This window comes from Entelurus aequoreus, linkage group LG06, assembly GCF_033978785.1.
Source record: "Entelurus aequoreus isolate RoL-2023_Sb linkage group LG06, RoL_Eaeq_v1.1, whole genome shotgun sequence".
In the NCBI taxonomy this organism is placed as follows: domain Eukaryota; kingdom Metazoa; phylum Chordata; class Actinopteri; order Syngnathiformes; family Syngnathidae; genus Entelurus; species Entelurus aequoreus.
In genome coordinates this window covers 24944327-24956290 of record NC_084736.1, presented here as the reverse complement: position 1 = coordinate 24956290, position 11964 = coordinate 24944327, and the positions used below count along the sequence as shown (strand labels likewise).

Below are 11964 nucleotides of genomic sequence, written 5' to 3'. Positions count from 1 at the left end.
TGCATAATTGGCCACCACGCATGTTTTTCTGGGCGCCGGGAGAGGCAAAAAAGTGAGGGGAAAAAAACAAATGTATTGAAAACACAAACTTTCTTGTGTGCTTTTTAGATGGGGGAGGGGCCCGCAGTGGCACCCGCTGCTCGTTGAGAAGAGCGATTTTCATGGTCGTCTCCAAAAGTGAGCAGAACCGGTTGTCCATTTCATCGGGTTGTCTTCCTGTTCAGCGCTCTTACTTTGTTCTTCTTCCCGTGTTGCTTCCATCGCTTTGCCACTTCGCCTCTGGTCTGAGCGCTGGCTCCCTCACCTGCTCCTGGTTGTCAATCGCGAGACACGCCTCCTCGTGGTTGACAATTGGGAGACACACCTGCTCATGGCTGTCCTTAAGGAGACACGTCTGCTCCTGGTTATCAATCAAGTCACTAAGGAGACACGCCTGCTCCTGTTTGTCAATCAGGAGACACTCCTCCTCCTGGTTGACAATCAGGAGACACGCCTCCTCAAGGTTGACGATTGGGAGACACAGCTGCTCCTGTTTATCAATCAGGATACACGCTTCCTGGTTGTCATTAAGGAGACACGTCTGCTCCTGGTTATCAATCAAGTCACTAAGGAGACACACCTGCTCCTGTTTGTCAATCAGGAGACACGCCTCCTCCTAGTTGACGATCGGGAGATGCGCCGGCTCCTGGTTGACAATCAGGAGACACGCCTCCTCATGGTTGACAATTGGGAGACACAGCTGCTCCTGTTTATCAATCAGGATACACGCTTCCTGGTTGTCATTAAGGAGACACGTCTGCTCCTGGTTATCAATCAAGTCACTAAGGAGACACACCTGCTCCTGTTTGTCAATCAGGAGACACGCCTCCTCCTGGTTGACGATCGGGAGATGCGCCGGCTCCTGGTTGACAATCAGGAGACACGCCTCCTCATGGTTGACAATTGGGAGACACAGCTGCTCCTGTTTATCAATCAGGATACACGATTCCGTACAATTGACCACTAAATGGTAACAACCGAATAAGTTTTTCAACTTGTTTAAGTCGGGGTCCACGTTAATCAATTCATGGTAGCAGACGTGTCTCCATAATGACAACCAGGAAGCGTGTATCCTGATTGATAAACAGGAGCAGCTGTGTCTCCCAATTGTCAACCATGACGAGGCATGTCTCCTGATTGTCAACCAGGAGCAGGCGCATCTCCCGATTGTTTACCAGTAGGAGGAGTGTCTACTAGTTGTCAACCAGTAGGAAGCGTGTCTCCTGTTTGTCAACCAGTAGGAGGAGTGTCTGCTGATTGTCAAAGAGGAGCAGGCGTGTCGCCTGCTTGACAACCAAAGGCAGGTGTGTCTCCTTAATGACTCGATAACCAGGAGCAGACGTGGACAAACAGGAGACACGCCTCCTACTGTTCGACAATCAGGAGACACTCCTCCTACTGGTTAACAAACGGGAGATGCGCCTGCTCCTGGTTGACAATCAGGAGACATGCCTCCTCATGGTTGACAAGTGGGAGACACACCTGCTCCTGGTTGTCAATCAGGATACACGCCTTCTCCTGGTTGTCATTAAGGATACACGTCTGCTCTTAGTTGTCATTAAGGAGACATACCTGCCTTTGGTTGTTAATCAGTACACATCCCTCCTCCTGGTTGTCATTAAGGAGACACACCTGCTCATGGTTGTCAATCAGGAGACACGCCTGCTCCTGTTTGACAATCAGGAGACTTGCCTGTTCATGGTTGTCATTAAGGAGGCACACCTGCCTCTGGTTGTCAATCCGGAGACACACCTGCTCCTGTTTGACAATTGGGAGACACACCTCCTCATGGTTGTTCTTAAGGAGACACGTCTGCTCCTGGTTATCAAGTCATTAAGGAGACACACCTGCCTTTGGTTGTCAAGCAGGCAACACACCTGCTCCTGTTTGACAATCAGGATACACGCCTCCTCATGGTTAACAACTGGGAAACACACCTGCTCAAGTTGTCCTTAAGGAGACACGTCTGCTCCTGGTTGTCATTAAGGAGACACACCGGCCCCTGGTTGTTAATCAGGAGACACACCTCCTCCGGGTTGTCTTTGAGGAGACACACCTGCCGTTGGTTGTCAATCAGAAGACACGCGTGATCCTGTTTGACAATCGGAAGACACGTCTGCTCCTGCTTGCCAATCAGGAGACACACCTGCTCCTGGTGGACAATCGGTTGATCAAGCAACCCGCCTCCTCCTGGCTGACAATCAGGCAACATACCTACTCCTGGTTGTCAATAAGGAGATCCGCCTCCTCCTGGCTGACAATCAGGCAACATACCTGCTCCTTGTTGTCAATCAGGAGATTGTTATTAACCAAAGGACTGTTTACCTGCATGTCATGCGAGCATGTGATAGACAACCAAGTGGCTAAGTCGACAACGCTGATGCCTCCTGCTACATCTTCTTATGCTCCGGCAGAACAGGCGAGTACCTTACGATGCCATCTACCGTACAGATTAGTAATAACAAGCTACATTCACAGACAGTCCCTTTATAATGTGTTTAATTCAGACAGTCCCATTATAATGTGTTTAATTCAGACAGACCCAATATAATGTGTTTATGAGCGAGTGCAAACAGGTAGTGTCACACCTGTGTTAGCCACAAACAAATGAATTGATGAAAGTCTGGTATGGTCCAAAGTGCAGCCTCAAGGGCCATTTGCGGCCCGTAGCACATTAGTTAGTGTGCTAATGTTACTTTTGCAAGCATGAACCTCATCGTCAAATATTTAGTTTTTTGACAAATGTTAGCATTTTTTAGCTAATTTTGCAGGTGTACACCTCAGAGTTATATATTTCGGTACTTCATCCATGCCAACATAAGCATGCTAGCATTTGTAACTGATTTTGCAGATAGAGTTGGTATGTTAGCACCTTACTGTTAGCATGCTAGCTTTTTTTTTTGTCAATTTAGCAGGTATACACTCCAGAGTCATATGTTTTGGTACTTCACCAATGCACAGAAAGCATGCTATTGTTGGTATGTTAGCACCTTATTGTTTGCACATTAGCTTTTTTTTGTCAATTTAGCAGGTATACACTCCAGAGTCATATGTTTTGGTACTTCACCAATGCACAGAAAGCATGCTATTGTTGATATGTTAGCACCTTATTGTTAGCACATTAGCTTTGTTTTGTCAATTTAGCAGGTATACACTCAACAGTCATATATTTTGGTACTTGATGCATGCTAATGTTAGCATGCTAGCAGTATTAACTAATTTTGCAGATATACATCTTTGAGTCATATATTTTGGTACTCGATACATACATTTTACCAGGCTAACATTAGCATGCTAGTTTTTTTGGGGGTCAGTTTAGCAGGTATACACCCCAGAGTCATATATTTTGGTAGTTTACTCATGCTATTGTTGTATGTATTTATTTATTTTTTGTCAATTAAAGGGTATACAACTCATAGTAATATATTTGGTACTTAATACATGCTAATGTTAGCACGCTAGCATTTTTAACTCATTTCGTAGATATACTCATGTTGAAGTTAGCATTTTAGCATGCTAAAATTACCATACTTCATTTTTTGTCGATTTAGCGGAGTCATACATGTTGGTACTCTACTAATGCGCAGTAAGCATGCTATTGTTGGTATGTTAGCATCTTACTCTTAGCAGGCTAGCTTTTTTTTAGGGGGGGGGGGGGGGGGTCAATAGAGCAGGTACACACCTCATAGTAATATAGTTTGGCACTTAATGCATGCTAATGTCAGTATGCTAGCATTTTTAACTCATTTTGCAGATATACTCATGTTGAAGTTAGCATTATACCATGATAGCTTTTTATGTCAATTTAGCAGAGTCATATATGTTGGTACTCTACTAATGCACAGTAAGCATGCTACTGTTTGTATGTTAGCAATCTAGCATTTTTTTGGGTCAATTTAGCAGAGTCATATATTTTGGTAGTTTACTAATGCGCAGTAAGCATGCTTTTGTTGGTATGTTAGCATCTTACTTTTAGCAGGCTAGCTTTTTTGGGGGTCAATTAAGCAGGTATACACCTCATAGTAATATATTTTGGTACTTAATGCATGCTAACGTTAGCATGCTAGCATTTTGAACTAATTTTGCAGATGTACTAATTTTGAAGTTAGCATTTTAGCATGCTAAAATGACCATACTAGATTTTTATGTCGATTTAACAGAGTCATATATACTTTACTAATGCGCAGTAAGCATGCTATTGGTTGTATGTTAGCACCTTACTGGTAGCATGCTAGCTTTTTTAGCTGAATTTGCTAGTATACACCTACGAGTCATATGTTTTGTTAGCACGGCGAGTGTGTTAGCATGTCAGTTTGGCTTTGGCTTGTCAGCAGTCACAGTTTCAACAGAAATTACATTTTCCAGCCCATTAAAATATAGGGTACAATATTAATACTGTACTGGTTAGGAAAGTGAAACATAGAAAAAAGGGCCCCCGCATCCTTTAGTCTGTGGCCCTCAGTGTTTTAAAGTGTCAGGTAGAAGATTTGAACCTAGGAAACCAAGTTGTGGTGCAGATGACCATTGTTTATGATTCATGTTTTAGTGTAGGATACATCTCCGAGGTACATGTGATGAAGTAGTGATGATAACATGATGAATGTGTTTATTCCAGAAACTTCTGCCCAGTTCCTGGCAGCGTGAAAGCAGCTGTTGCAATATTCCGTCCCCATGAGACGTCCTGCACGCTCTCCAGCAGTCCAGGAGTCCAGCGTCTTCCACGAAGTGTTGGCGGCGTGCATGGTCATGTGAAAATGTTCCTCTGGTTGCTCACCAGCGTGGTCTGGCTCTCCCGCCGGCGCTCCTTCCTCCTCTCCAGCCGCACCCTCCAGCACACGGCGCTGGCCGCCAGCAGCGCCAGTCCAGCCGAGAGCAGCACCAGTCCCAGGTAGGAGATGGTGGAGCCGTGCGAGTTGAAGCCGTACGCCACCGCCGTCACCACCACGCCGGCGATCAGCACCACCACGCCGAAGGGGACGGTGCAGCGGTAGCAGGACAGTTCGGCGCCACCCGTGGCCGCCGCCAGCTGCACCTCGTTGACCAGCGGGATGCTGACCGTCGTCGTGGGCGGCGCCACGCCGGGCTTCTCCGCGCTCGCTGGCGTCTTCATGGCGTCCTGACTGGCGTCTCCTGGCATGGCACGGTTTGCTTAGCGTCTTAGCCTGTCTGTGAGGAGAATGACAGTTTTAGCGACCTCCGCTCGCATTTCTGCTGAAGGTCTGCAAAGACTTCTGACGCTCAAGTGCAGAGGCGAAGCCCTGATACAGTGGGTTAGTTTTTGCCTCATTCAGAGATGTACGATAATGGCTTTTTTGCCGATATTCCGATATTGTCCAACTCTTAATTACACATTCCGATATCAACCGATACCGATATATACAGTCGTGGAATTAACACATTATTATGCCTAATTTTGTTGTGATGCCCCGTTGGATGCATTAAACAATGTAACAAGGTTTGCCAAAATAAATCAACTCAAGTAATGGAAAAAAATGCCAACATGGCACTGCCATATTTATTATTGAAGTCACACAGTGCATTATTATTTTTAACTTGCCTCAAAACAGCAGCTTGGAATTTGGGACATGCTCTCCCTGAGAGAGCATGAGGAGGTTGAGGTGGCGTCCCGGAAAAGTTAGTGCTGCAAGGGGTTCTGGGTATTTGTTCTGTTGTGTTTATGTTGTGTTACGGTGCGGATGTTCTCCCGAAATGTGTTTGTCATTCTTGTTTGGTGTGGGTTCACAGTGTGGCGCATATTTCTAACAGTGTTAAAGTTGTTTATACGGTTACCCTCAGTGTGACCTGTGTGGCTGTTGACCAAGTATGCCTTGCATTCACTTGTGTGTGTGAAACGCCGTAGATATTATGTGACTGGGCCGGCACGCAAAGGAAGTACCTTTAAGGTTTATTGGCGCTCTGAACTTCTCCGTACAGCGGCATTTTAAAAAGTCATACATTTTACTTTTTGAAACCGATATCGATAATTTCCGATATTACATTTTAAACCATTTTTTGGCCGATAATATCGGACTGCCAATATTATCGGCCAAAAAATGCTTTAAAATGTAATATCGGACTGCCGATATTATCGGCCAAAAAATGCTTTAAAATGTAATATCGGAAATTATCGATATTGGTTTAAAAAAGTAAAATTTATGACTTTTTAAAATGCAAAAATTCAGAGCGCCAATAAACCTTAAAGGCACTGCCTTTGCGTGCCGGCCCAATCACATCTCTAGCCTCATTCCTGTGAGAATCCTGCATGTGACTGAAGCATTGAGGAGTGGGACTGTCCAGGACTACCTGCAGTGTGCTCAAACAACCACCAGGTAGCATCTGTGAGCAGATAATATTGCATCATCTCTTTCTCTTTCAGACTTATCAGGTCGGTATTGCATTCCTCATGAGGGATGATGCAAAAACTAACCCAGACCCATTGGAGTTCTCCGGTCTGAGCTTCTCTACCTTGAACCTTGTCCTCCACTACCTAAGCCACAGGTGTCCAAACTCTGGCCTGTCTCTGCCACGTCATTTAATGTGGCCCGCCATGTCATTTAAAATGGCCCGCCACATCACTTCACTGTGGCTCGCCACGTCATTTAAAATGGTCCACCACACGATTTAAGGTGGCCCGCCTTATCATTTAACGTGCACTGCCATGTCCTTCAAAATGCCCCGCCACATAATTTAATTGGCCCACCACATGATTAAAGTTGGCCAGCCATATCATGTAAAATAGCCTGCCACACCATTTTAAGTTGGCCTGCCACGTCATTTAAAGTAAGTTGGCCTGCCAGACCATTTAAATTGGCCATGTAATTTAAAAAGGCCCTCCACACTATATAAATTGGCCTGCCACATAATTTAATCTGGTCTGCCACAACATTTAAGGGGGCCCGCCACATCTTTGAAAGTGTCCTCACACATACTTTATTGTGGCCTGCCATATCATTTAAAATGGCCTGCTACATCATAATGTGGCCCACCACATAATTCAAGTTGGCCTGTCACATCATTTAAAATGGCCTTCCACAAAATTTAAAGTGGCCCGCCACACCATTTTAAGTTGGCCTGCCACCATGTAATTTAAAATGGCCCTCCACACTATTAAAAGTAGCCTGTTGATAATTTAATCTGGCCTTCCAGATCATTTAAGGTGGGCTGCCACAACATTTAAAATGGCCTGCCACATCATTTAATGTTGCCTGCCGCATCATTTAAGGTGCCCCGCCACATCATTGAAGGTGACCTGTCACACCTTTTAAAATGCCCCCCGCCCATATTATTTAACGTGGCGCCACTACCTTTTATTTGGCCTGCCACACCATTTAAAATTAAAATACTTAAATATCAGCTTGTCGTCTTGACTTACAATTTCGAAGCAAGTTATCTTTCAACCTGTAAAACTAAAGATTTTTTTTTTTATATTTAAAAAAAAAACAGTGGCCTATGCAAATTGTATAACTAGGCTATGATGTGCTTGTATTTATATATTCACTGTTAGAAGCGGCCCTCAAGGGCATCCATAATTCCGATGCAGCCCCTTAATAAAAAAAAGAGTTAGACACCCTTGACCTAAGCCATGACCCCAGTGCATGATGGGTAGGCCGTGTTAACACAGACTGCTCAAACATCCCCCATGTTCGACGCGCGCGGAGGAACCCCGCAGATGTTTGTTGTCAGAATTCCCTCCGAGGCGCCGGAGCGAACCCGCGTCACCCCCCCGGCACATTCCGGGCCGCCTCCTGACTCAGGCGGAGCGGCAGCAGCGCGTCGGCAATGACGCAGGAGCCGGGCGGCCAGCACGAGCTGAGACATTCCCTGGAGAGCGCGGGATATGACATTACAGGCGCTCGCTCGCATCATGGCCGCCACACATCAGTGGGGTCGAGACGCGGCGTGTGCACGTGTGGGCTTTTTTTTTCTTTCATGGCTAACATTTCACCACACCTGAAAGTTGTTTTCCTCACCGACACTAAATCTTTGCCAACTCTTTTCTACTTCATCAACACAGAGCGCCTCCTTTAAAAGTACTGCAAACATCAGTTTTTCTAGTGTGTGTATGCTCCTTTTCCTCATATATTTGCACTTTTTCTACATCAAACATCACACCTGAGTTTACAATAATAGTTAGTTTAAAAAGTCACTTTTTAAGAAAGTTTGTATTGTGTAAAATTATGTGCCCAACAAAATATTATATCCTGTTTCAGGCCTTTAGCGCGTTTAATCATCATTTATGCAGTACTACAATTGTATTCATGTCTATTTACACTAACTATTTTAAAACCATTTTGGCACAAAACATTGAAACAACGTTGAGAACTTGTAGAATTAGGTCCTGACGTTGAGCAAATCAAACATAATGTTGAAACAACATGACGTTGAATCAATGTTGGGTTCTGATGTTGATTTTACCATTGAAATGTGGTCATATCCCAACCAATATTCAACAACACAAATACAACGTTGACACAACATGCTTTTTGATGACGTTGAATCAATGTTGGGTTCTGACGTTGATTTGACCATTGAAATTTGATCATTTCCCAACCAATATTCTACAACACAAATACAACATTGAAACAACATGCTTCTTATCAACGTTTAATCAATGTCAAGTTTTAACGTTGATTTGACCATTGAATATTGGTAATTTCCCAGCCAATATTCTACAACTCAAACACAACATTGAAACAACATGCTTCTTATAAAATGTTTTCAATGTCAGGCTGTGACATTGATTTGACCATTGAATTATGGTCATTTTCCAACCAATATTCTACAACACAAACATAATGTTGAAACAACATGCTTTTTATCAACATTGAATCAATGTTGGGTTCTGATGTTGATTTTACCATTGAAATGTGGTCATATCCCAACCAATATTCTACAACACAAATACAACATTGAAACAACATGCTTTTTGATGACGTTGAATCAATGTTTGGTTCTGATGTTGATTTTACCATTGGAATGTGGTCATTTCCCAACCAATATTCTACAACACAAATACAAAGTTGAAACAACATGCTTTTTGATGACGTTGAATCAATGTTGGGTTCTGACGTTGATTTGACCATTGAAATTTGATCATTTCCCAACCAATATTCTACAACACAAATACAATGTTGAAACAACATGCTTTTTGATGACGTTGATTTGACCATTGAAATGTGGTCATTTCCCAACCAATATTCTACAACACAAATACAACGTTGAAACAACATGCTTTTTGACGACGTTTAATCAATGTCAGGTTGTGACATTGATTTGACCATTGAAATTTGGTCATTTCCCAACCAATACTCTACAACACAAACACAACGTTGAAACAACATGTTTTTTGATGACGTTGAATCAATGTCGGGTTCTGACGTTGATTTGACCATTGAAATTTGGTCATTTCCCAACCAATATTCTTCAACACAAACACAACATTGAAACAACATGTTTCTTATCAAATTGTTTTCAATGTCAGGTTGTGACATTTATTTGACCATTACATTTTTGGTCATTTCCCTACCAATATTCTACAACACAAATACAACGTTGAAACAACATGCTTCTTATCAACGTTTAATCAATGTCAAGTTTTAACGTTGATTTGATCATTGAATTTTGGTAATTTCCCAACCAATATTCTACAACTCAAACACAACATTGAAACAACATGCTTCTTATCAAAATTTTTTCAATGTCAGGCTGTGACATTGATTTGACCATTGAATTATGGTCATTTCCCAACCAATATTCTACAACACAAACATAATGTTGAAACAACATGCTTTTTATCAACATTGAATCAATGTTGGGTTCTGATGTTGATTTTACCATTGAAATGTGGTCATTTCCCAACCAATATTCTACAACAGAAATACAACGTTGAAACAACATGCTTTTTGATGACGTTGAATCAATGTTGGGTTCTGACGTTGATTTGACCATTGAAATTTGATCATTTCCCAACCAATGTTCTACAACACAAATACAATGTTGAAACAACATGCTTCTTATCAACGTTTAATCAGTGTCCAGTTTTAACGTTGATTTGACCATTGAATTTTGGTAATTTCCCAACCAATATTCTACAACTCAAACACAACATTGAAACAACATGCTTCTTATAAAATGTTTTCAATGTCAGGCTGTGACATTGATTTGACCATTGAATTATGGTCATTTCCCAACCAATATTCTACAACACAAACATAATGTTGAAACAACATGCTTTTTATCAACATTGAATCAATGTTGGGTTCTGATGTTGATTTTACCATTGAAATGTGGTCATTTCCCAACCAATATTCTACAACAGAAATACAACGTTGAAACAACATGCTTTTTGATGACGTTGAATCAATGTTGGGTTCTGACGTTGATTTGACCATTGAAATTTGATCATTTCCCAACCAATGTTCTACAACACAAATACAATGTTGAAACAACATGCTTCTTATCAACGTTTAATCAGTGTCCAGTTTTAACGTTGATTTGACCATTGAATTTTGGTAATTTCCCAACCAATATTCTACAACTCAAACACAACATTGAAACAACATGCTTCTTATAAAATGTTTTCAATGTCAGGCTGTGACATTGATTTGACCATTGAATTATGGTCATTTCCCAACCAATATTCTACAACACAAACATAATGTTGAAACAACATGCTTTTTATCAACATTGATTCAATGTCAGGTTTGAACGTTGACTTGACCATTGAAATTTGGTCATTTCCCAATCAATTTTCTACAACACAAATACAACATTGAAACAACATGCTTTTTATCGACGTTTATTTCAATGTTAGGTTGCGACGTTGATTTGACCATTGAAATTTGGTCATTTCCCAACCAATAGTCTACAAAGCAAATAAAACAATGAAACAACATGCTTTTTATCAACGTTTATTCAATGTCAGGTTGTGACGTTGATTTGACCATTGAAATTCTGTCATTTTCCAACCAACAACGTGGATCCAACGTCTACCATGAATTGATTAACGTGGACCCCGACGTAAACAAGTTGAAAAACTTATTCGGGTGTTACCATTTAGTGGTCAATTGTATGGAATATGTACTGTACTGTGCAATCTACTAATAAAAGTCTCAATCAATCAATCAAAAGACATCAAGGTTGTCTCAATTTACAAATACAACAGTTTTGCAACGTTGTTTAGAACTCAGTTTTAAAAGACATTTATAATCAATGTTGTGTCAATGTCTTGTGCCTGCTGGGTAATGATTGGTTAATATTTGTGAGTTCACGATTTCATCTTCTAAAGGCAATTTTATTTATAGAGCACAATTTGTACACAAGGCTTTCCACAAAATTACAAAATAGTCATAATTCAAATTAAAATCATAAAATATAATTATAATAAAACAATCATAATTCAAATTGAAATCAAAGAGTTTATAAACTAATAAATGTTTTTTTTAATTTTTATTTATTTTATTTACAGTACTTCACGTGTGTGCACAGAAAGAAAGCAAAACCAGATCACCTGAAAGTGGTTTTCCATGTCGTCTGAGGTCCTGGGATGGCGAAAAATAAAATATTCCTGCAAGTGAACTCAACTTGTGTGTTGAAAAGAGGTGAGTGTGACTTCCATTCATGACCATTCAGACTCCATCCATTGACGAGAAGATCCAGCAGCCTCGACTGGACGCACACCGTGCGCGTCAAGTCAAACCCGTTAATGCAGGACTCAAGTTCCACTCCAGCATTACACAATAAGACCACTTTTAGTGCCAGAGAACACTGCCAGACTAACACACCCGACATGCTTTTATTTTGAAGTTCAACTGTAATATCCGTTTTAATTATTTAAAGCGACTGAAACCGGAGTTTAAAAAAAAAAAAAAAAAAAAAAATTTTTCTTTCTTTAGTTTATTTCGAACATGAACACACTTACATCAT

General features: G+C 41.4%; 1 protein-coding gene across 1 annotated transcript; it reads right to left on the bottom strand.

Moving 5' to 3' along the window:
* Positions 1–2526: 2526 nt before the first annotated feature.
* tmem100a (transmembrane protein 100a) lies at positions 2527–11729 on the bottom strand. Its single transcript, XM_062049443.1, has 2 exons — positions 11549–11729; positions 2527–5205 (listed from the first exon to the last, which is right to left on the bottom strand). The coding sequence occupies exon 2, from the start codon at positions 5174–5176 to the stop codon at positions 4784–4786; it is 393 nt and encodes a 130-aa protein (XP_061905427.1). The 5' UTR covers positions 5177–5205; positions 11549–11729; the 3' UTR covers positions 2527–4783.
* Between the last annotated feature and the right edge of the window lie 235 nt (positions 11730–11964).